The 26748-nt window shown below is 41.1% G+C and overlaps 1 protein-coding gene across 1 annotated transcript in view; it reads right to left on the bottom strand.

Annotated features, from left to right (window-relative positions):
- GRIN2A (glutamate receptor, ionotropic, N-methyl D-aspartate 2A) overlaps nt 1-26748 on the bottom strand; it is a 438973-nt gene that overhangs the window by 110654 nt on the left and 301571 nt on the right. Inside the window, exon 4 of the mRNA XM_011984220.1 lies at nt 21360-21474. Coding sequence (XP_011839610.1) covers nt 21360-21474 — 115 coding nt within the window. The remainder of the gene's footprint in view (nt 1-21359; nt 21475-26748) is intronic.

Below are 26748 nucleotides of genomic sequence, written 5' to 3'. Positions count from 1 at the left end.
AAAATGACACTAAGGAAATGTATTTGGATTTTCCTCCCCTGCTCTAAGAGGAGACAGATCTGCTTTTCACTTACTGCTCTCTATTTTGGATAGAAATAACATCATCTGTTAATATAATTCTGTGCACAGAGAAGAAGGCCCTGCCAAAAGCCACTGGGTGTTATTTTCACTCTACCAATAAATCCAAAGGCCTGGCAATTATTTTTAATTCCATTTGCTAGTTTGAGGTTCTGCATGATTAACGCATACCATTAATTTCATAACTATAAATGTAACCCAAGCTTTCTTGGATCCTTGTGTCAAATGGTGTGATCTTATGCATACACTTGCTAGTGTTCACCTGGCTAAGAAGCTATATTGGGGAAAAAAATGAAAAGACATAGAAAAACAGATGGAAATTTCAGATAATAGACACACTGGAAAACGCATCCTAGCCAGAAAGCTGTGTGTCATTATGTGGATAATAATACAAAAGTCCTAGAGTTAATATAGCTCTTTATGGGCTACAAGTTGCTGGTTATTTTCTCATTTCACTTGACCATCACAACAGAGTCATATACAGATGAGAGAGATATTATTACAATTTTGCAGAGTGGTAAACTGATGTTCCTTCAAATAACTATATTTTTCTTTTTTTTTTTTTTGTAGAGATGGAGTCTCGCTCTGTTGCCCAGGCTGAAGTGCAGTGGCTTGATCTCAACTCACTGCAACCTCCACTTCCTGGGTTCAAGCGATTCTCCTGCCTTAGCCTCCCAAGTAGCTGGGACTACAGATGCACACTGCCATGCCTGGCTAATTTTTTGTATTTCAGTAGCGATAAGGTTTCACCGTGTTGCCCAGGTTGGTCTCAAACTCCTGAGCTCAGGCAATTCACCCACCTCGGCCTCCCAAAGTGCTAGGATTATAGGCATGAGCCACCGCGCCTGGCTCAAGTAACTTTCAAATTTAAGGACTATTGTCATGTCTCTTTTCCAATGTCGTTTTGGCCTCTGGGCTCTGGACTCCTCTGTTTTCTCCCAATCAATCTGCTCATTCGTGACTCTCCATTTCTTCCCTATTACAGCCCAGATCTCTTTATCACAGCAACAGATTTCCTGCCATGCCCACAATTTTCCTGCTCCCATTTTGTCCTCCTGTCACACCCACCTGGCCCCACCCTCCCCCCAACTCTGAGTCAATCTACCACTTCCTCACCTGTCAACCACCAAGCCTCATTCATAAATTGCAGCAAATATGTGAAAGAACCAGAAACAGTTTTCTGGCTCCTGGACCAGGACTTGCTTAACTGTATGTGCTGCAATATATTCATACATATGCAGGACTTAAAGAACTCCTTGAAGAGGCTTGTCTCTAAAACTTTGGACCCAGGTCCTTTGAGAAAAGAGAATGCTGGCAATAGACTTTTAGAAATCCACTGAAAATGAGAAAAAAAAAAAAAGGTAAAACAACCCTAATAGTGCCATTTAAAAGTCTAGAAGTCTACAGTCTAGATCGCACTTTGTATATGCATAATAGTTCCTGTTTATTAAGATCTTTCTAGCCATGTTCCGAGTCTCATGCTAGATACTTGGCATGTATATCATTTACGATGCCTCTGAGCTATGAAGGGGCTGGGTGACCATGTTCCAATTAATTCACTTCTCTGGTCCTCATTTTTCTCATCTATAAAATAATACGTACCATTTGGGGTTGCAGTGAACATAAAATGTGGTAGTGTACATAATGTGGTTGGCTCAGGACCTGTGATGGAGTCAGAGTTTAAAAACTATTAGGCTTTTTTTTTTTTTTTTTTTGAATGATATAGGAAAACTAAGCTCCATTTGTTTCCCACTTAAATTCTCCATCTCCCACAACATGGCATGATTTCACCTGCATTGTAGAATTTGATTGAAGAAAGTAGCAGAAGTCAGCAGTCAAAGCATGGGCTTTGGAGTCAGACAAATGGGGTTCAGAATACGGTTCAGGTTAGCGGAAATTAACTTGTTTTCTGTTCCTTAGATTTCTCATTTATAAAACAGGGGCAATAATAGTACCAATATCATCAGGATTTTGTGTGAGTTAAGAGAGATCGTGCATCTAAAGTTCTGACTTACAAAATGCATTTAATAAATGGTGGCTTTAATATCCTCACAGGAACCCCAAGGGGTGGGTATTATCATTAGCTCCATGTTGCTGTTGGAAACAAAGAATGATGAATTTCCAGAGTTAGCCTGAGTCTCACAACTCTTACCCTTGGCCAGACGCAACAGCGTAAATGTTGATCAAACTCACTCTTTACCCCAGGATAGTTCAGCTCCCCTAACCGGTGCCATGCTCAGTGAAACAGGGGAGGAAGGCACCAGCCCATTTCTCTTGACCACGATGCTGTTCTCTCTTTGTCTGCATAGACCAGTCACTTTATCTCTTGGCATTGACTTTGTATTTTGGGCTTCTGATCAGACCATGTGTTTCCAGCTTCTGTCCCCACTGATTTACAGTATGACTTGATAGATGTCCCATCTGTAATTTTTGAATCCTCATCCGTTTTCAATGAGATGACAATGCCTTAATGCAAATCCTCCAAGTCATTTTGGTAATGAAACTCAAATCTCTGGATAAAGAAAATGTGGTATATATACACAATGGAATACTATTTAGCCATAAAAAAGAATCCAATCACGTTTTTTGCAGCAACATGGATGGAACTGGAGACCACAATCATAAGTGAAGCAACTCAGACACAGAAACACAAATACTAGGCCAGACTAGCTCATGCTTTTAATCCCAGCACTTAAAGAGGCCAAGTGGAGGGGTAGGGGAATCACTTGATCTCAGGAGTTTGAGACCAGCCTGAGTAACACGGCAAAAACCTATCTCTACAAAAACAAAACAAAACAAAAATAGAAAAACTAGCCAGGCATGGTGGCACATGCCTATAGTCCCAGCTACTTGTGGGGCTGAGGTGGGAAGATCACTTGAGCCTAGGAGTTTGAGGCTGCAGTGAGCTGTGATTGCACCACTATACTCCAGCCTGGGCAACAAAGCAAGACCCTGTGTCAGGGGTTAAAAAAAAAAAGAATGAATGAAAGAAAAAGAAATAAGGACAAATACTGCATGTTCTCACTTGTAAGTGGGAGCTAAATAATGCATACACTTAGATGCAGAATGTGTAATGATAGACAATGGAGACTCAGAATGGGAAGCGGGTGTGAGGGAGGAGGTTGAGGGAAGAGGCTGATGAAAGGCTACTTAATGGATACAATGTATGTTATTTGTGAGATGGATACTCAAAAAGCCCTGACATCACCACTACACAATCTATGCATGTAACAAAATTACACTTGTACCCCATACATTTAAACAAAACAAACAAACAAAAAAAAACATCCAAATCTTGCTGTGTTGATTCAAGTTACCAACTTGAATGCCAAAGGTGGAATGAGACTGGGTGCAGTGGCTCATATCTGTAATCCCAGCACTTTGGGAGGCTGCGGCAGGAGAATCCCTTGAGCTTGTGAGTTTGAGACCAGCCTGAGAAACAAAGTGAGACCCCCCCATCTCTAAACAACAATAACAACAACAACAAACAAACAGAAAAGAAACATCTGTGGAATCTTTCTTGGTCTTAGAGAAAACAAACCAAAACAAAAAAGTGGAGTGAGATGTTTACAATTCTTGCAGAAGAAGGTTGAACAAGTCTCTTCTCTGAATCTGTCTCTTCACCTAGTAAAAGCAGCTAAATGTTTCTGCTTTCCCTGTATACAGCATGGATGCCAGGATCTGATACCCAAAACTAATTGTTGCCCCCCTTTCCTATGTTAGATTGGCCTGTCCTAGTTTCTTCAAACACACTTTAACTGTGGAAGGAAAAAATATGCCATCAGCTATAATCTGCGAGATCATATAGAGGCCAGCAGGGTGGGAATCAATAGGAATTAGGGTTCTTTTGATTCAAATTTGTTTGTTTCAATTTTAAAGTTAAAGACAAAGCTCACGCCTGTAATCCCAGCACTTTGGGAGGCCGAGGTGGGCGGATCACAAGGTCAGGAGATCGAGACCATCCTGGCTAACACGGTGAAACCCCGTCTCTACTAAAATACAAAAAAATTAGCCGGGCGTGGTGGCGGGCGCCTGTAGTCCCAGCTACTCGGGAGGCTGAGGCAGGAGAATGGCGTAAACCCGGGAGGCGGAGCTTGCAGTGAGCCGAGATCGTGCCACTGCACTCCAGCCTGGGCGACAGAGCGAGACTCTGTCTCAAAAATAAATAAATAAATAAATAAAGTTAAAGACAACATAAGTGAGAGGCCATTGGTTTCTCTGAGTCATCCTACAACTCCCTTCAAGGAGGTAAGAGTTGATTCCCTTGCTTTTCCCCCAACTTTAGATTTTTTTCTCATGGGCATTTCCGACGGAGTCTTTCTTCACATCCGGGGAAATCAAGATGGCTCAGCCTCTACTCTTCCCATCTCAAACAGACCCATTCAGTCTTTCTAATTTGCAGAATTATAATTTAAATAGAAGGAATATAGACTCCAGGAATATGATTTTGATGAGTTTTAAAGCACGTTTTCAAAAGACAATGGCTAGATAACTAACCATATGGTGGAGTAATAAGGAATAAAGGAACAGTTTACTGCAGGGGTGGGGACCGATTTACATCTTCAGATGTGCAGGGGAATGCTGATTCGTTTTGCACAAAGATGCAAGAGACTGATTAGGAGGCAGATTTGCATACAGCTCAGCGGGATGCTCTGAGCCGAGCTCAGAAAGAGACATGTGGTTCAGCGGGGAATCTTGTACCTGTAATAGTCCTTCTTGCCAACGCTGGGGGCACATCAATTGTGCAGGGATGAGGGGACCCCCAAAAGGAGTTTTCCTAATTAAAGCACTGACAGCATTCACTACTGATATACAAATAACACCCATCTCTACCATAAGGTACTGTAGAAACAAAATGGACTTTGCAGTCTGGCAGACTTAAGCTAGAATCTAGACTTTGCCATATACTTATTTTGTAACCTTGGGCAAATCAGCAATCATCTTAGAGCCTCACTGTCTTCATATGTAACTGGAGGGAGGGGGAAGGAGTGATCGTACTCATCTTCAATGTCTGTTAAAAGAGGATCAAGGCTGGGCGCGGTAGCTCACGCCTGTAATCCCAGCACTTCAGGAGGCCAAAGCAGGCAGATTGCCTGGGCTCAGGAGTTTGAGACCAGTCTAGGCAATCTGGCAAAACCATGTCTCTACAACACAAACAAAAAAATTTAGGCAGGTGTGGTGGCACACACCTGTAGTCCCAGCTACTTGAGGGGCAGAGGCCAGATAATTGCTCAAGTCAAGAAAGTCAAGGCCTGCAGTGAGCCACTCCAGGGAGTGCAGTGGCATGAACATGGCTCACTGAAGCCTTGACCTACTGGGCTCAAGCAATTATCTGGCCTCAGCCCCTACAAGTAGCTGGGACTACAGGTGGCTCCTCACTGCAGCCTCCCATCTCTTACAAAAGTGTTTGTGGGGGAATCAAAGTAGTGAATCTATAGCCCATAGGCCACAATTATCATCATCTTTTTTTATATATATAAAATATGGATAATTATCCCAAGGTACAAGGTCTTAAGAGTCTAGAAAGCACATTAAATCCTCCACAGCTTAGAGATCAATGCTGAGAATATGCAACCTCTTTTTATCTCTATTTCTCCCCCTGTTCCAAGCCAGGTTCCGATGCCAAGAAAAACAGGGTGGTGGAATGGGAAGCTTCTGCTGCCAATGGCACAGATGAGGAAACCAAACTGTAGCTACAGAGGCAGCCTGACAGAACCACTTGTAGCCAGAAGCAGATTGCTGGGGGCAGCACCTCCCTGTTCTGTCCCTTTTCTTAGGGACAGATGTCCTTCTTGTCTGTTCCATCAGCAGGCAAATGGGGAAATAATAGAACAGAGACAATGGAAAGAAAATGAGAAACAGGTCCAGACAGCAGCCACTGAGCTCTGGTAATTGTGGGTGGGGTAGGGGGAAAAAATCTAGCTGCTGCTATCAGATGCAATGAGAAATAAAGAAAAATAATGTTTGTGGTTCAGTTACTAGAATGGATCAGATGACTGTCACCCTTTGGATAACTCTTCTTTATCCTTTAGGAGTTGGGTCCTAGCTTAGGTCTTTCAGGAAGTCTTTTCACCTCCCCAGTGCCCAGGCTGGAGTAGTTGTCACAGTGTGCCATGTGCACCTCTCCTGTTACCGCTCATTTCACAATGCCTAACTAGCAGTGCATTTCCCTGTCTCTCCCACTATGTTATAAGTTCCCTGTTGGTAGAAGAGCTGAGGCAGGACTAGCTTGTCTGTCACAATGTAAAACAGTCTTGGAACATGTCCTGGGGCCAGGGTCTAAACCCCCTCGTGGCCTTTGGAACACCAAGCTCTGTGCCAAAGGGTGGAAGGCTGCCCTGCTGCACCACAATCTAAGCCCAGGGCATAAAACCCCTCGTGGCTTGGACGCAATCCAAGACTCAGGGCATAAAATCCCTCAGGGCCTCTGGAATGTGCACAGACTTGCTGGGTCCTTGCTTCTTACTCTCCCAGGCTCATAAATATGTTCTCCATTACTTCAGGTAGCAGAGCATATTACATATGCATCAAAGAAAATGCTAAACTGTCGCAGCTACGCTTGATGCACTGCTACCTTTCTACCCCTACATCCTCACATCCTCACCTGTTTACCCCCACATCTGCATGTCCTCACCACCTGCTTCTTTGTTTGATTACCAATAAATACTGTGGACTTCCAGAGCTCAGGGTCTTCACAGCCTCCATACTAGCATTGGCCCCCTGGACCCACCTTATGTACTCTTAACCTGTCTTTTCTCATTCCTTTGACTCCGCTGGACTTCGTAGCCCCCATGGCCTGGTGTTGGGTCTGATCACCCCAACATTCCCTAAAATCCCAGGGATATTTTATTAGTCATCTCTGCTTCATCTGTACCTACCACAGACCTGGCACTGAGTCAGTAATCAGTGAATGCTTGGTAAACAGATCAATAGTGGGTAAGTGGGTGGGTTCAAGAATGAATGGATGACCATATGGCTGTATGAATTACAGCTGGTCTGATGGGTTGATGAATGGATGGATAGTTTATTAGATGATTAATTTTTGGATGACTAGCTGGGTGGATGGGTGGATAAATGGATGGGAAAATGGTTCAATCCCATCAGAGACAGTCATAGTTTATAGTTACTTTGTCCTAAAGAATAAGAGTTAAGTCCACACAAAAGCCTAGGTATCTTCATGCCCCCAACTTCCACTCAACCTCCAAGGCAGATACTATCCCTACAAATCTCCAGATCCTATATGAAAATTTCCATCATTCATCCTAGGAACTGTGCAAAGTACTGGAATAAGCACCAAACCTGGAGACTCACAAGACCTAAATTTGAATCTTTTCTCAGTTATTAATTTTTTTAAAATCATAGAATATCTGTAAGTTTGCATGACTCAAATATGAAATCAGAGACTCACTTCATAGGGTAATTATGTGGCTAAAGTGAAACAATAAGTACAAAAGGGCATACTGTAAGGTTTGGTATAGAATAGGTGCTCAACAAATGCTTACTATTTATTTACGTCATATTCAGACAATTACTAAAGTGGATCCCCTTCCTCTACTTGCTTTCAAACTTTTTTTAGAAATATTTTACTTTTCCCCAAATGGAAGTTCACTTTGAACCTCAACATATCAATCAGATGAAGCTTTGCCATCTCCAGTTGAAGCTGGGTCTTACCTCATAAGCCCCCCACCCACCCAGAGATCCTGGTGGCACTCAAGGTTCTGAAAGGAATCAGCATTCCAGGGAATATAGTTAGAAAAGAAAATTTGCCTTAAAGTTCACTGTTTCTTTGTTCTGTCACTCTCCCTCATCTCCTCTTCCCCCTTCTCTCTCCCCCTTCCTCTCCCCAACTCCATCTTCCTCTCTTTCTCTCTCTCTCTCTCTCTCTCTCTCTCTCTCGGTCTCTCCCCTTCTCCCGCTCTCTCTTCCCCCTCTCCAACCCCTCTCTATTTATTCCCCTCCCTTTCCCACCTCTCTGCCTCTCCCTCCCTTCCTCTCCCTCTCCCCTCTTTTCTCCCCCTCCCTCTCTCACTCTCCCCCTTACTCTTTCCCCCTCTTTCCCTCTCCCCCATTCCCCCTCCGTGTCCTGCTATCCCTTCCTACTCTCTCCCTGCCTCCCTTTCCCCCCCACTCCTCCCCACTCTCTCTCTCCCACTTTCCTTGCTTCCTCAGGGCTTTGTGTTCCTCTACAACACAGATGAGCAGATGACCCTATCAGAAAATCAAAATGGTTTTTGTCGGTCTACTCAGGAGTTTCTAGAAATACTTCTGAGAGGCTCTTTGAATAATTTACCCATCTGAGATCATTTAAATAATCTATTCACTCATTTCATAATTGATGGCAATGGAAAACTAGCAAGGGTACAGCCTTTGTCTTACATTTATACCACCTGTCAGCTTAATCATGCTCCCATCACCCTCAGAGAGATCCTTAACAATTTGGGGTTGTGACTGGGGTGGAGATGGATATTCCGTATGACCGAATGTTTGACTGTGGCTCTACTGAAATACTGCTTGAGCTGAAGTCGTGCCTTTACCACTGTATGACCTTGGACAAGTCATTCAACCCATGTTGCTTCCAATTTATCTCCTCTATAATGAGGATAGAAATAATTATACTTGGAACTGGCATCTACGTGTCAGTGTTCTAAGCACCTGATATATTACCTTGTTTAATTATCCTAACAACCTAGGAGGTAAGTACTATTATTGCCTCCCTTTTACATACGAGAAAATACAGAGAATGTTGGGAGACTAATTATGAGACAAGATTATGCATTGAAAACACTCTGCATGGTGTCTGACACATAGTGGGAGCTCAACTAATGGTAGCTGCTGCCCTCATGATCATCCCATCCATCAAGAACATCACCATCATCACCATCATCAATCATCATCACCATCATCATCAATCATCTTTATCATTAGTATCCCTGTCAACGTATGTTCCCGTAGAGATGTCTTTTCTAGGAACTGCATTTTTTTTTTGTTTTAACTTCTCAAATCTGAAAAACTTTCAGCAGAATGTTGCTCCGCAGGAGAGCGCCTGTTCAACTGCTGTTCTTTTTGGAGTTGGGTTACAACTGCAACAACAACAACAACAAAAGAACCAGTGCAAGTCAGACACACACACACACATGCACACACACACACACGCACACATGCTTTAGGAGATGGCATCACTTATTTCAGTTGAATGTGTTAATTTGCTAGAGATCTACTATATTTTCCTCACTGTGACCTAACATATTGTACTGTGTGAGTATTTAAAATAGTCACTATGCGTGACTCTAGGGAAGTCAGATGATTATTTTATTTATATTCACCTTTGCTAAATCCTGATGCACGGATAATTTTAAATGTTTTGTAATGGCTCAATTTTCCCTCTCTATGGCTCACATTATTTAAGAAACTTAATGATCATTATATAAGGAAACAAATTAAATTCCACACAGACTCTGCTAAGGTTGATATTACCAAATCCATTTTATAAAAAGGAACTTGCCTTTAAATATGGATTTGGGAGAAGAAAAGAAAAGAAGAGAGGAAAGGAAGGAGGATGACAGGGAAGGGTGAGAGATGAACAATGTTATTTACAGGCATAGCAAAGCTCTTCTAGAAATACCTAATCTGAATATACCTAATTAGAGACTTATACCTAAAAAAAAATTGCTTTTAATCTATCTCATTCCCCTCTGTCATGCGTCTCCTGGAGAATCAGTGCAGCCAATGCCATGACTTTCAGTTCTGTTTCTGAAATTTCTCTCAGACTCCGTGGCCACTATTCCTCCCCACATCTCTGTTCCCTCTAGCCCAAGCCACTTAAATAGGCCCTTAGAAAATTTCCCAGATTCTTGACAATCACCATTTTCCTTTTAAAGAAGCAGGGTAGTTCATGTTTAAGAGTGCAGATGATTGGGTTCCAAATCCTAGCTTTGAAAGTTACTAGCTCTGTGACTCTGAGGGAGTTACTAAATTTCTCTGGGCTTCATTCCATCCATTTATAAAAGAGAGTAATAGTTGTATCTGTATTACAGTCCTGATATGAGGATTAGATGTATGCTTAGCACCTAATAAATGTTAAACAAATGTGAGTGATTATTATTTTTTTATGTTGTTCTCTCATCTCATGCTCTTCAAAAGTGCCCTGAAGATCACTGAATTAAGTGCCATAACCTATCATTCAAATTCTAGCATAGTTCTTTACCCCCATAAAGTTTCCTTCAAAACATTTGTAGTAGTCTTCTGTTGTTGTGTAGCAAATTGCCTCATACTTAGCCATTTGAAACAACACCTATTTATGATCTCACAGTTCTGCAGGTCAGAAGTCCTAGTGGGCTCAGCTGGGTTTTGGCTCCGGGTGTCAGAAGGCCAAAATCATGGCCCTACCCAGGCTGGGCTCATATCTGGAGGATCTGGGAAGAATCCACTTCCAAGCTCACTCAGATTGTTGGGCAAGCTCAGCTCCTTCGGGTTATATGTCTGAGGTCAGCTAGGGACTGATCTCAGTGCCCAGAGGCTCCTGCATTCCTTATCATGGAGCCCCCTCCATCCTCAATTGTAGAAATCAGACTAAGCCTTCTCACACTCCAAATTTCTTTCTGCAACTATTAGGCTTATGCAAGTGTAACTGCAGTTTTCACCATTTTTTTTTAAATGGCAAAACCCGTGATTACTTTTGCACCAACCTAATAGCTGCACAAAACATTCTACTTTTAAAGGGCTCATGTGATTGGGTGAGGCCCACCCCAATAATCTCCCTTTTGAGTAACTCGAAGTCAACTGAGAAGTCCTTTCTGCCATGTGGCCTAATAAAACCACAGGAGTGACAGCTCATCATATCACATACTCCCAGAGGAGAGGCTTAGAAAAGGACGAGCGTCATTGGAGACCATTCTTAGAATTCTGCATACCACAAAGCTATGTTTCAATCACATTGAACTCTTCTCCAGATGGGCCTTGGGCACTCTTGCCTCTGAACCTGACTTTCAATCTTCCCACGTATGTGTGAGAAGACATGGAATGGCCTTCTCACACATATTCAGAAATCCAAATCTTGCTTATTCTCTGAGACCTTGTTCAAACGAGAAGTCCTCCATACAAACGCCCTTGATTCGTCTGCCTCCCTATAACATCTCTCTTCTCTAAATACCCTGGAGTTTCCAAAACATCTTTATGGCACTTCACATGTTCTCCTGCAGTTATGAGCATCTCTTAGGGCCCCGTTAGACTCTAAAACCAGAAGTTTTATCTGCTTTGCAACCCTCAGATATGACTTGCACATAGTGTGTGCTCAGAAATTTTCTTTGATCAAATAAGTGTGTGAATAAATATGGATTATATAGCAACCTAAGTTCTATTATCTCTGTTGATGGGACAAAATGTTAACAAAAAATCATTTAATAACTTAATATTTATTGAGAAAAATCTAGATAACATGTACTGAGCTACATTTATAAACAGCGTTTTATTTTGCCTTGTTATTCTCTCATTTACCACAAATTATTCAAGATGCAACAAGACTCCAAATTCCTTCTTTCTTTTCCCTCTATAGTTTCGCCTAAGCACTGCTACTGAGCTGTGTATTCCAAAGGAAGAAAGAGGCACAAAAGCTAAGAAGCAAGAATCTTGATAACAGGATGACCTAGATAAAAGCATTTCAGGGTTACACAGAGTAAGTCCATGCCCTAAAGCAGTAGCTTTACATCTTTAATGGGCATGAGAATCACTAGGGAGGCTTAAAAAAAACATGCAGATTCAGAATCAGAAATGCTGATTCCATAGATTTGAGGCAGGGCTAAGGCCTTTACGTTTTTCCCAAGGTGATTCTAATCTAGGTAGCCCAAGGAACCACAGGTATAAAATGACCATAATGAAAGATGCTCCTCACTTGGGGAAGTTAATGGGGAAAAGGGCCTTTCCATTCATTCTACAAATACTTATTGAGCCTCTGCTATTGACAGAGATATAACAGTAAAGGAGAAACTGAAAACACACTGTGAGCTCTCAGTGCTAGCCGTGGTCAGAATTCATGGCTTTACCAATGGGTTGCTATTATCTTTCTAAGCAAAGTGAGTTGTAATATGTTTCTGCCTGCTGGTAGAATGTGTCACAATGCACTTCAATTTTAGCAATCCACACAATCATTCTATCAATTGTCATTTACAGGGTGTCCTCACAACTACAATTTTTCTTCATGATTTCTTTTACTTAATCTTCACTGGAATGTGTGCGCAGAAGTCAAGAACCATGTTTGCAAAAATACTTCCATCCTTTGGCTGGATGAACTTTTTTGAAGACTGCTGATATCTCATACACACACACAAACACAGGGGCAAACTCACACTAATAACCTGCATGTTTTATTGAGATCTTGACACTCACTGGGCCCTTCTAGGCTAAATGTAGTAGTAGTGATGGGAAAGTTAAAATACAATAATTTAGATAGGAGGGAGCTATGGCATTCTATAATTAAAAATCACATCATGTAATAATTGCACTCCATGCATCACCATGCCTCACTAGGCCTGATAGCACATTGATACGCCACAGTCAGAACCACAGACTCAAGAGAGTAATCACAGCTTTTGTAAGATCTCCTTTATCATATCTGTACTAGGAATCCTATAACTGGAATCTACTTTGTTTCACACAAGACACAACATACGGGGTGCATCCCCTCCCTAAATGAGACAGATTGGAAGATGAAACTACTGTAGACCAAAAAATAGAAGGGGCCAGGTGCGGTGCCTCATGCAATCCCAGCACTCTGGGAGCTCAAGATGGGAGGATTGTTTGAGGTTAGGAGATTGAGACCAACCTGGGCAGCATAGCGAGACCTTGTGTCTGCAAAAAAAATAAAAATTAGCCAAGCAAGGTGGTGTGCACTTGTGTCCCCAGCTACTTGGGAGGGTGAGGCAGGAAGACCCCTTAAGCCCAGGAATTTGGGGCTGCAGTGAGGTATGACTGTGCCTGCACTCCAGCCTGGTAACAGAGTGAGACCATGTCTCTAAAAAAAATTAAAAATTACAAGGTCTGGGAGATGCAATAAATGCCTATACCCTGAGTTCTCATTAGCTGGGTTCAGGCTGAATCTACTGCCTTCAGTGAGAGGAAAGGAAGCAGACACCTTTCTAAGGGTAGGAGGAACTCCCTAAATTTCTCCTCTAGAATACCTCCTCCCCACTGCCAGTTGTTCCACATGATGTAGTGGTGGCGAATACAGCCTTTGGGGTCAGGCAGACCTCCACTTACATCCTTCTACCATCACACACCAGCTAGGGGATCTGAAGCTGGTCACTAGCTTCTCTGAACCAGAATTTCCATCTCTGAAGCAGGGAGAAAAATACCTACTTTAGAAGAGCCATTAAATGAATACCTACTTAGATGACTAAATGAGATCACGAATGTAAAATTCTCAGCATAGTTATTGATACAGAGTAGCTCTTAATAAATGGCGGCTGAAGTCGTCGATACCAACAGATCATAGAGGGGTCCATTTGTGCACTAGGCCCAAACCCTTGTGGTGAAGCCGAAAAAACACAGACGAAAGGAACAGACCTTCCCCTGTTGGGGCTTCTAGTCTAAGCAAAGATGAATAGGCAAACAAACAATGCCAAAGCAAGCTGTTAACACTCTCACGAGTTAGTATACAGGTCTGCAGAAATGAAGTGGAAAAGGGCAGACCCACTTTGAGCTATCCAGATACAGAATCAATGGAAAGGGTGTCCTTGACAAAGAGGAAAAATGTTTGAAGGGGCAGGAACATCAGGAGCAGGTGACAGCTGAATACTAGGGCTTGGGGAATAAGAAGGCAGCTTTCTGAGTTGGGGCACGGGCGAATAAGCATATTCGTGGGAGGAAGATGATGAGTTTGGCTTTGGACAAGATGATATTGGGTGTCTGTGGGTCAGCCACATGGGGTGCTGTAGGCAAGTCTGGAGGTCATGAGACAGATCTGGGCTGGAGGGAGAGATCTGGTCATGTTTCTGTGCAAAATGCACCTGAAACCAAATGTAAACAGAGTGATGAAAACAAAAAGAAAAACAGACCCATCAGAGCGAGAACGGGACATTTCCTTCAGGAAGACACAAGGAAGGGTCTCCCTTATGTCTTCTTGAACATCGGTATCATCTTTAATTAGATCTTCTCTGGGGAATAAAATGCTTGTTTTACTTTAATATTTATGTGTTTTGTCCTATTTATATTTGAAGTCAAAACTTCAAAAATATTTATATATCTCTTTCTCAATATATATATCTCTTTTAAAGTTAGTCTGGGATACACTAATTAGTTCAATCTAGCTTTTCCACAGTGTACAAATATATCAAAACATCATGTGCAGTAAAATTATATACAATTTTTGTTAACTTAAACAAATTTTTAAAAGCTAGCCTGTATGTGTATATAGGTGTATGCATAAACACACGTATATTTTCATTTTAAAGCTATTGTAAGGCTGGGCGCAGTGGCTCATGCCTGTAATCCCAGCACTTTGGGAAGCCAAAGTGGATCACCTGAGGTCAGGGGTTCAAGACCAGTCTGGCCAACATGGTGAAACCTCGTCTCTACTAAAAACACAAAAGTTAGCCAGGAGGGGTTACACATGTCTGTAACTCTAGCTACTCAGGAGGCTGAGACAGGAGAATTTTTTGAACCCACGAAACGGAGGTTGCAGTGAGCCGAGATCGTGCCACTGTACTCCAGCCTGGGTGACAGTATGAGATTCTGTCTCTAAATAAATAAATAAATAATAAAATAAAATAAAGCTACTGTAACCCTAAAATGGTAAATAGAATTATCCTCAAATCATTTTTTTTCAGGTAGAATAAGTAGTTCAGCCTAGAGAAATCCAATTTATTACTCAAGGCCCAACTCCAATGCCTCTAGCTTTAAAAAGAATTTTTCTAAGTGAGAAATTCTCACTTAGAGAATTTTTTTTTTTTTTTTTTTGAGATGGAGTCTTGCTCTGTCAGCCAGGTTGGAGTGCAGTGGTGTGATCTCGGTTCACTGTAAGCTCCGCCTCCTGTGTTCACGCCATTCTCCTGCCTCAGCCTCCTAAGTAGCTGGGACTACAGGTGCCCGCCACCACACCCAGCTAATTTTTGTGTGTGTGTGTATTTTTAGTAGAGATGGGGTTTCATCATGTTAGCCAGGATGGTCTCCATCTCCTGACCTCATGAGCTACCTGCCTCAGTCTCCCAAAGTGCTGGGATTACAGGTGTGAATCACTACACCTGGCTAGAGAATTTCTTGACTGGGCCAAGTTCACCCTTCTCTCCCCTATGTGCTGGGGATGGTCCTACGGCCAGTAGCACTTATATCCAGTTGTCCCAGGGTTGGCTTAATTCTCTATTATGAGCTACTTGAGAAGAGAGATGGTTTCCTATGCATCCTTGTAGCATCCCTGGTACCTAATGAACTGCTGGCCACAGAGCTGACATACACAGGGCGTTGGCTGTACTGGCCTAGACTGCTAATTGGCAGGAAGACCCCTTACGCCCAGGAATTTGAGGCTGTAGGGTCTTCCGAGGCTGAGGCTGAGGCTGAGGCATCTAGGGTTTTGTTTTTGAGCATCTCTGGGAAGCCTTGGACTCATCAAACTCCAAGGCAGACCAAAATCACTGAAGAAAAAGGGAGAGAGAAAAGGCATGAAAGTCCCGATTTGTAGGAGAAAGCCTGCTCCATCCTGAGTTCTGTGTCTGCAGCATACAGGCAGGCCTGGTGCTCGGCGTCTGTATAATCCACACCAGCCACATACAAAGGCCCAGCAAAAAGCAAGCACCCCTCTAAGGGCTTGTCGTGTTTTCCCAGACACCCTCATTACACGCTGCTGCTTCCAGTGACGCCACTGAGTGACCTCAGAGATGAAAAGAAATTGCCTCCGAGTCCCAGAATAACAGCTCCCTCCTCGGCAGTCCTTCCCCTCTGTTGACCTGCTGTACCAGCATGTACTGCTGGGGGGCAGCTTTAAGGATAACATGACTGGTATTTACCTGCTCCACTGGCTTTCTCTTTCTTCGCGACAGAAGCACACAGAGTTATATCTGAAGCACTAGATCCCCTGAGTGCCAGGAGAATAGAACAACTACAGGCAGCATTTGTGCATTCTAAGCTCAACTCAGCAGCAATTCCCCAAGCTGCCTTTTATGGGAAATTGCTATGTTTCAACAGGAATTTGAAGAAGGGCCCACAAAATATTAAAAGGCATTTTCTGTATTTGGAAATGGAGTGTATCAAGGGCAGCTGTCACCTGCACTGCAGTGGCCTCCTTGTGTACCAGCTCCCTGGAAGATGAGTCAGATTCTAAGGTAGCACAGAAAATTCACAGGTGTGAGCCAAGCCTGCCCCAGGACTGGTTAAAACCAACCAAAGGGAATGATGTGGCGGCTCCAAAAGTGAATCGCAGATTGTATAACTTCAAAAGGTTGAAAACCCTAAAACCCAACAACATAAGGCAGAAAGGCTCCAATTCTCTACCTCCTATGGCTGATTAGAAAAAAACATGAATTGCATTTTGGCTTTACATGTGTAAGAGAAAAGAAAATCAGGATTTGAAATATGGATAAAAGAAAGTAGTGATACAATAAAACATTATAGGCAACAACAACAACAAAAGCATATTGAAAGTCCCAAATGCATGAAGGAACCCGGTATATACATTCATGGAGTTGCAAATCACTTGCGTGGTGGGCTACAGGGTATATAAGAGGGAAGAAAGGAGGTTAAAACCAAGGACAGTGAACTAGATGCTAACACTTTCCTTAAGCATGACAGAAATCCATAGAATCCCAGCCTACTCCATCTCCTCCATATACACACTAGAATCTAAGTTTCTTGAGTACAGAAAATATTTTTTCTCTTGTTTATGATGGACTCCAAACATCAAGAATAGTGCCTGGTACAAAGTAGGCACTTAATAACTATTTGTTGAATGAAAAAATGAATAGACAAACCATGAAGTCAGGGCTTTGGTGGATCAACTGAAGGATCAATAGAAGAGGTGATCAATAAGCAATGCATGTTGTTATTATAATTGGTATTCATGTCAGGGGGTTAAATATGAATGCTGTGAAAACTGTTAGCTAATTGTGCTGGTTATCCCAATTTGAAGGATTTAAGATTTTGTTTTGTTTTGAGACAAAGTCTTGCTCTGTCACCTAGGGTGAAGTGCAGTGGTGCGATCTCAGCTTACTGCAACCTCCGCCTCCCAGGTTCAAGTGATTCTCCTGCCTCAGCCTCCCGAGTAGCTGGGATTATAGGCACCATCACCATGCCTGGCTAATTTTTTGTATTTTAGTAGATACCTGGTTTCATCATGTTGCCCAGGTTGGTCTTGAACTCCTGAGCTCAGGCAATCTGACTGCCTTGGCTTCCCAAAATGCTAGGATTACAGGTGTGAGTCACCATACTCAGAACAGATTTAGTTTTTTTTTTTTTTTAAATTAAGCACAACGACATACAACAAAATGAATAGACGTTGTGTCATAATTTAATGCCTTTTGACAAATGTTCAAGATAGGAAATAACTGCTATCACTCCAGAAAATTCCCTGTGCCCTGTCCTGTCAACTGCACTCAACCACAGAAGCAACCACTATTCTGGTATCTAACCCTGTAGGGAAGGTTTGCCTCTCCTTGAACTTTATGTAAATGGAACCACACAATATAATCTTTCATGTCTTTCTTTGGTTCCATATAATGTTTTTCTTTCATCCATGTTGTTGCATATATTACCAGGCCATTCTATTTTATTAATGTACCATAATTTGTTCATCCATTTCCTTGTTGATGGACATTTGAATTATTTCTGATGTTTTGCTATAATGAATAAAGTTGCAATAAACATTCTTGTACAGGTATTACTTTTTGGATATATGTTTATCTTTCTTTGGGATAAATAAGTAGGAGTAAAATTGCTGGGTAAGATTTGTGTATGTCTAAATTTATTTTAAAAAAACGCACAGTTTCTGGCCAGGAACGTGGCTCACACCTGTGATCTCAGCAGTTTGGGAGGCCAAGGCGGGTGGATCACTTGTCAAGAGACTGAGACCAGCCTGGTCAACATGGTGAAACTCTATCTCTACCAAAAATATAAAAAATTAGCCGGTGTGGTGGCACACACCTGTAATCCCAGCTACTCGGGGGGCTGAGGTGGAGTCTCGTTCTATTGCCCAGGCTGGAGTGCAGTAGCTCAATCTTGGCTCACTGGAACCTCCGTCTCCTGGATTCAAGTGATTCTTGTCCCTCAGCCTCCCAACTAGCTGGGACCACTGGTGCATACCACCATGCCCAGCTAATTTTTGTATTTTTAGTAGAGACAGGGTTTCACCGTATTGGTCAGGCTGGTCTCAAACTCCTGACCTCAGGTGGTCCACCTGCCTTGGCCTCCCAAAGTGCTGGAATTACAAGCATGAGTCACCATGCCCAGCTCTCTTTTTTATTTTCTAACAATGTCTTTAGATGAGCAAAAGTTTTTAATTTTGATGAAGTACAGTTTATCTACTACTGAATGGTTTTTCATATTTGGTTTAAGAAATCTGAGGCTCACAGATCACAAAAATATTCTCCTATATTTTCTTCTAGAAAGTTTATAGTTTTATCTTTTACATTTAAGCCTGCAATCTACTTCAAGTAACTATTAGTGCTTAACGTGAGCAATGGGTCAAGGTTTTTTTTTTATTCCATGTAGATTGCCTGTTAATCCAATACCATTTATTAAAAAGACTTTCCTTTTCCCTGTTGTCATAATCATTCATCAAAAATCATTTGAATGTCCCTATGTGGATCTATTTTCATTATTTCATCATTAAATAAGATATAAGCTTATTTAATATGTATATTTTATGCACAGTACCATAACTTAGAATAGAAAAACTTAAACATTGTCAAATAATCTCATGATATGCATATGTGCATATAATACATATTATATGCATAATATATATAAATAGATATATATTATATATTATAGGTTTTTCATAGATACCCTTTATCACATTGAGGAATTTACCATCTTTATCATAACTGGATATTGAATTTTGTCAAATGTTTTGTCTGCATCTATTGAAATGACCATATTTCCCCCTTTGCTCTTGTTAATATGGTAAATTAATTTAATTTTTAAATGTTAAACGAATCTTGCATTCCTAAGATAGCTCCCACTTATCCATGATGTATTATCCTTTTTAAAAAATATTATTAGATTATGATTAGTAACATATTGAAAAACTTTGTATAGAGTGCTGTTATTTCTTTTAAATGTTTGTTATACTACAAAGCAAAGCCACCTGGGCCAGGAGTTTCTCTTTTGTCTTTTTAAAATAGGAAAGTTTTTAGGTATATTTTCAGTTTTTCAGCAAATATGAGCTATTCAGATTGTCAATTCCTACATCTCAGTTGTAGAAAATTGTGTTTCTTCAGAATTTGCCCATTTTATCTATATTGAGCTACTTAGATTGTCAATTCCTTCATGTCAGTTGTAGAAAATTTTGTTTCTTCAGAATCTGCCCATTTTATCTATATTGTCAAATTTGTTGTCATAAATTTTTCATAATATTATTTTCATCTTTTTAATGCCTGTAGGATCTGTAGTGTGTGTAAGTGATAGTCCATCTTGCATTTTTAATATTGGCTTATTTGTGTTTTCTCTCTTTTGTGTGATCATTATTGCTAGGGATTATGAATTTTATTAGCCATTTCAAAGAACTAGCTTTTGGCTTTGTTGATTTTTGTCTATGGCTTGTGTTCCACCTTGTTGATTTTTACTCCTGTATTTATTATTTTTTTCTCCTACTTCATTTGTTTACTTTGCTCTTTTCTAACTTCTAAATTTATAAGCTTAAATCATTGACACTGAATTCACACTTTCCTTTTATATTATAAGCAGTTAAAGCTATGAATTTCTTAGTATGCCTTCAATCTTATTCTTCAAATTTTGATATTTTGTGTTTTCATTATCATTCCGGCCAAAGTATTTTCTAATGTCTTTCTGATTTCTTCTTTGACCTATAGGTGGTTTAGAAGTGTGTTGCCATTTCCAAACATTTGGGTATTTTCTAGATATATTTTTGTTGCTAGATTTTAATGCTGTTATGATCAAAGAATGCAGCCTCCATCATTTCAGTTCTTCTAAACACATTGAGACTTTTGCTTTATGCTCCAGAATGTAGTCTACTTTGGTGGATTTCCCATGTGCACTTGAAAGGCTGTGCATTTTACAGCTGTTGGGTGTAGCATGCAAAACTTTCCTAAGCTTCCTCCTCACTGTTCTTTTCTAGGAATCTGTCATTGTCTCCCCAAAGTCAATGCTTTTGTTTGCATAGTATTTCCCCCTGATTTCAGTCAATTACATTATGTCTCCCACAGCACATCCTATATCTTCCTTCCCTCGAGGGTCACTCAGGCCTCCATTTGATGTACTAAGTGACTATAAATTTCAAGATGCTAAAGTAGTTCAGAGGTCATGCAATGATTGTCAAAAACAAAAAAAACAAAAAAATAAGATAACAACATAACAACATAGGCTTTCTGATCTCTTTTATTCTAGTCTTTATATGAAATTGTAGCAACTAACTTAAGCATTTAATTATGGAGGAGGAGGGAGGGCACCTGGACCAGATATTGTCATTGTATGTATGAGATCATCTGTAAATTTCCTGTGATGTCTCTCCTCTCTGACCCAGGTCACGACGTGTATGGTACATAAGATGATGATTTTTTTCTTTGCACATTGATTTTTTTGTATTTTTCAATAGCTAATACACATGTAGTTGAAAATATGCTTTATAAGAAAAATAACCTCCCTCTCTAACTCATGATTTACAGAAGTGATACATTTAAGTTTTTAAAATGAGTTTATTTAAAGTGAAAGACTAAGTACATGAAAAAACAGAGGGTTCATTCATATGGCAATGACTATGGTACACAATTAGGAAGTTTAGGCAAACTTGTGTGATCATTGCTACATAGTCAACACTTACTAGTGTAATGCTGCAACCCAAACTTCACTGTCTTTAAATTATCCTAAGTTCAGATCTATCCTACTGGGATTTGAGAACAGACATAGAGAACATCACACAATTACCACAGTTCACCCAGGGAAAGCATTCCAATTGCACCTTAAACATTTAGTCGGCCTTGTTGCAAGAGAGACGTGCTCTCGGCTGTGAGATGGGATCTAGAGCAGCTCAATAGGAAATGCGTAGGAGAAAGAAGCACTGTGAGCCCCTTTATTGCCCATGCTTTCTTCCCTCCCCTGCATTCAGCACACAGAAGGATGCTCACCTTTTCCCATTCCCGGTCTTTGTTCAGCACAATCACCACCAGCCTGGGATGCACCTGGTAGCCTTCCTCAGTGAAGGATAAGTCTTTGCCATCCCATGTAACATTGACCATAAATCTAGAAAGGGGAAGACAGAAAGACAAAATTTTAGGAAATAATTAGAGCAACCAAACAATTAAGTAGATGCCACCATTAATGGAATACTGAAAAATTATAAACTTACAAAGCTATATTCATCACAAGAAGCCTCTCTGTAGAAGTATTAATACCCGTGCAACCATTGCTAGTTGACAATGCTTTAGTAATTGACTGTAATTAACACGTGGAATGTAAGTTTTTTGTGCTGCCAGATCCATAGACCTATATTCAAATGATCTTCTTACAGGAAGATCTGAAAGCACATTCTATTATACTCTAACAAGCTTCCCTGAAGGAAGCTGCTTGCTCATAAACCACATGGCATTCAGTGTTGAAAAAATGACATTCTATTATTCATTATTTATTCAACTAATATATATTAAGCATTTGCTACATGCCAGGACTCAGCTAGTTGGTTCAGGGTAAATAAGAAAATGAACATGATTCCTACCCTCATGAAGTTTAGAGTCTAAGGGGGAGGATAGACATTAATTGATTAATCACAGATTTATGACAAATGCTACAAGGGAGAGGAGAGTATGCTATAAGAAAGTGAAATAGGGGTGAGGCAAGGCTGAGGAAGTGCAGCTTGATCTGAAGGATGAGTTGGCATTCATAGGCAAGAAAAGACACAAACCGGCAAAAGAGACAACACGTGCAAAGACTCCGTGGTGTGCATACAAGGAACTCAATGCAGACCAGTGAGGCTGAAGCAGAGAAAGACAAGAAAATGTGAGATCAGGCGAGGCTGAGAAGATGAATAGGAACAGAAAGTGCAGGATTTTAGAGACTATGTTAAATGTCTGTCTTAAAACCATGGGAAGGTGCAGGCACGGTGGCTCCCATCTGTAATCCCAGCACTTTGGGAGGTTGAGGTAGGGGAATCACCTGAGGTTGGGAGTTCGAGACCAGCCTGACTAACATGGAGAAATCCCATGTCTACTAAAAATACAAAAAAATTAGCTGGGCATAGTGGTGTACACCTGTATTCCCAGTTACTCAGGAGGCCGAAGCAGGAGAATCGCTTGAACCCGGGAGGCGGAGGTCACGGTGAGCTGAGATCCTGCCATTGCACTCCAGCCTAGGCAACAAGTGCGAAACTCCATTTCAGAAAAACAAACAAACAAACAAAAACTATGGGAAGACATAGAAGCAAGGGTGACATCAAACAGGTAACAGATCATGTTAGTTGAAGACTGTGTAGTGAACAGATTGGAGGGGAACCAGAGCAGGCACAGGGGGACTACTTACGCTATTCTTATAATCCAGGTCAAAGATAACGGTGGCTTTGACTCTGGCTGTGGCCAAAGAAGAGAAGAAAAGAAAAAGCGACAGCAAACAAGACTGAGTGGAGAGAGAGATTTAGGAGGTATTTAGTGAAAGATTAGATGAGGGGAGGGGAGAAAGAGGCATCAAGGATGACTCCTAGAATCTACCTTATGTAACATGTATAAACTTAACTTTTGGTCTAGGTGTTTTCATTGCAGGTAACGTCTGTCTGCCTTACAACATTTATACCCTCATCACTCCTCAAAGCTACCTTGGCCTGTACTCAGGCTGAACTCAGGGAGCCAAGGCAGACTTCATCTCCCAGATTTCAGGTGAGAGGTTCCCCAAGGGTTCTACTCTCCTTGCAGTTTGAGGAAAAGGTGATGTCATTAAAGACATCTGAGACAACATGGTGGTGGCCACTTAGCAGACACAAGATAAATATAATATGGTGGATTGAAGCATTCAAAGACTTCCCCAGAAAGATACTGTGTCTCTTGCTTCATATTCCATTAACATCCAGAGATGCTAAAAAGTTAAAAAAAAGAAAAAAAGAAAAGAAGAAGAAGAAGAAAGAGGAAGGAGGAGAAGAAGAAAGAAGAAGGAAGAAGGAAGAAGAAGAAGGAGAAGGAAGAAGGAAGAAGGAAGAAGAAGAAGAAGAAGAAGGAGAAGGAGAAGGAGAAGGAGAAGAAGGAGAAGAAGGAGAATAAGGAGAAGAAGGAGAAGAAGAAAAAGAGAACTAGGCTACAAGAAATTTCAAAAAGAGACACTGGCCTATTGGGTCACACGTACATCCCCGGACCAGCATGGTGCAGAAGAGACTGACGGTGGTGTTGTATGGGGGAGAATTTGGTTTCCAAGGACAAAGTGAAGAAATTGGGGAAAAGGAAAAGAGCAAATATTGTGTATTTATTCAATAGACTATCTGGGTCATTGAAAATCATGTTTTTGAAGACAAATTGATGATACAGAGAAAACGCTTACTACTTAATGTTAAAGAAGCAGAAAAGAGGATAAAAACTGAGCTTATCTATGTCTAAAAGGGTGACAGGTATTTTTCATTTTCTTTTATGTATCTTTGTATTCTTCAAGTTCTCTGCAATCAAATACTTTAACAAACAGAAAACTAAAATACTGCTATTCTAGAAGGAACAAAGGATAATCATTATTCTATTTGGTTTATTTGGGGTATCTCTTATCATTTCCTAGAAAGGTTTTTTGTTGTTATTGTTGTCGTCTGTTTGTTTGTGTTTTGTTTTGTTTTGAGATGGAGTCTCACTCTGTAGTCCAGACTGTAGTATACTGGTACAATCTCTGCTCACTGCAACCTCCACCTCCCAGGTTCAAGTGATTCTCCTGCCTCAGCCTCCCGAGTAGCTGGGGTTACAGGTGCCCACCACCACACCCAGCTAATTTTTGTATTTTTAGTAGAGACAGGGTTTCACCATGTTGGCCAGGCTGGTTCTGAATTCCTGACCTCAGGTGATCTGCCTGCCTCTGGCCCCCAAAGTGCTGGGATTACAGGCATGAGCCACCACGCCTGCCCAAAAGGTATTTTCTTGATTTAACAACTATTTACTGTATGCCTGGTATATAGGTCAGGGCTTATAGTAAGTCTTCCAGATACAGAAATAAAAAACACAGTGTTTGTCTTCTCTCTTACCCACATTCTTATAATTCAATGGCATAGACACATAAACAATGACAGCACCTATAATGCCACTTATTCACTGATGGAGAGTAAATGTAAGAAGATGAACGAACACAGACAAAAGGGTCCCTAACTCAACCTAGGGAATCTGGGGAGGACTTCCCAGGGAATCTTAATGGGTGAAGGGGTTGAGGCAGGAGAAAGCATTCTGGGCAGAGGGATCATCTTAAGTAAAGAGTCAGCAAAGGTAGTAACACAGGCTAGAGAAAGTAGGAAATGGCTTAGTAAAGCTGACAGTTATATTATGTGCAGTGGGATGAGTCTGCAGAGGATCCCTGAAGCCAGATCATAATGGACACACTGAAGGGTTTGGATTTGTTCAGAAGGTCACGGAGAGCCAGGAAAGATTTTAAGTAGAGGAGCGATACACTCAGATTTGCGGCCAATAGGGGCAGAAGTGAAAATGCTTCTCTGCACTTGAGGGGACTTGAACATTTTTGTTCATGGCTTAAAAACCATTCATTATCTAAACAATTGAAACTTTTTATTCTCTCTTCCTTCTTCCCTTTGATGTTTCCTGGCCCGAGTTTGATGAACTAAATGAACATGGTCCAGATACACACAACTAGGGGTGCTCCACCTCACACTCCTTATTGAGACTCTAAAGAAGACATTTGCATGAACTGAGTGTTTAGTGGAGAACTGGAGTCAAATTCCTCATTATCAGCAGGCTTTCAAAGTAACTAATTGAGCCTAAGTTAAGCTGTTTTTATTTTTTAAGCTGACATTTTGGTTCTGTTTCCCATGGTTATTTTTAGCTCTGTCACATTGTCTGGCATACTGTGGGGGCTCAGTTAATGTCTGACAACTGAGTATGTTGACAGATCATTACCAAAGGGATATCCACCCATCCATACATTCAACCATCTATATATCTATCCTTCCAACCATCTGTCAATGTAGTCATTCATCTATCCATCCATCCATCAATACATTTACCTGTCCATCATCTATCCATCCATCTATCAATACATTCATCCATCCACTCATTAATCCATCCATTCATCCATCTATCCATCAATACATTCATTAATACATTCATCTATTCTTCCATCCATTAGGCATGTTTGAGTACCTCCTATATATCATACCCTGTAGCAGAACTATGCTAGGAAAATAATACAAAAAAGACCAAAAATACTTAATTTTTCAAGGTTGGGGAGAGAGACACACAAAATAAATGTAACAAAGAATAGTAAGTGTAAAAATAGAGATTTCGACTAAGTTGTTGGAAAGCATAAGAGAAGGAGTGGCTAATTCTATGGTGATTCCATGACTGGAATAAGGAAACAAAGTGGAAGGGATTTGGGTTGTGCTGAGAAGGAAGAGGAAGGAAAAGTTGAGCAGCTCTTGCTCATGCACATGGAGAAAATGCAAAGTCCGAGGCAGAGAATCCTGAAACATCATGACGTGTTCAATGAGCTGCAGTCAGTTCAGAATGGCAGGGAAGTGGGGGGCAAGTGGGAAAGTAACTTAGGAGAGGAAGCTAGAGACAGACGCAGGAGTCAGGTAAGTAAGTACTATATAGACTGTACTATGGAGTTTAGACTTCATCCTAGACATATTTATTATTCATTATTTCCCTTTAGACTTTAATTGCAAGTTTGTAAGATGCAGATGGGCAAACAGATGAGGCTTTGTAGTAACCCAAGCAAGGAACAGAGACAACGGTCAAAGAAAGCAACAGTTGGAATGAAGAGATTGGACAGATAGGCAGGCAACTGCAATGGAATTTCAATACAAAAACAACTGACAAAGACCACCAGTGGCCTTGACCTCAGCTAGCAGAAGATAAGTTACCAGTCACTCTGTACCTGCTGCCCTAAGTTCATAATTAGGGTGACCAACTCACTGAGGTGTTTCTTATTCAGTACAATGAGATCTTAAGCCAGGTTTCAATTATCCAACACTTTGGGGTGAATGTAGTTCAGGTTGAGTCTACCTAGTGTCGCAAATGTGGGAAAACTGAAAAATTTAGGAAATTATCAAGAAATTTGGAAATATCCAGTTTATTATCTGTTTGGAAATGCTGGATTAGGGAGCAAATGTTTTGGTTTCGATATAGACACTTGGTCCTGGGGAGAGCCATTCACAAGGTTACATAACATGAACTGAATGTCACAGCAACTTTTTTGGGGTTTGTTTGTTTGTTTTTGCTTTTTGAAACGGGGTCTCACTCTGTCACCCAGGCTGGATGCAGCGGTGCAATCTCAGCTCACTGCAACCTCCGCCTCCCAGGTTCAAGCAATTCTTCTGCTTCAGCCTCCCAAGTA

Source organism: Mandrillus leucophaeus, unplaced genomic scaffold (assembly GCF_000951045.1).
Source record: "Mandrillus leucophaeus isolate KB7577 unplaced genomic scaffold, Mleu.le_1.0 Scaffold263, whole genome shotgun sequence".
In the NCBI taxonomy this organism is placed as follows: Eukaryota; Metazoa; Chordata; class Mammalia; order Primates; family Cercopithecidae; genus Mandrillus; species Mandrillus leucophaeus.
This window is presented reverse-complemented; position numbering and strand designations above follow the sequence as displayed.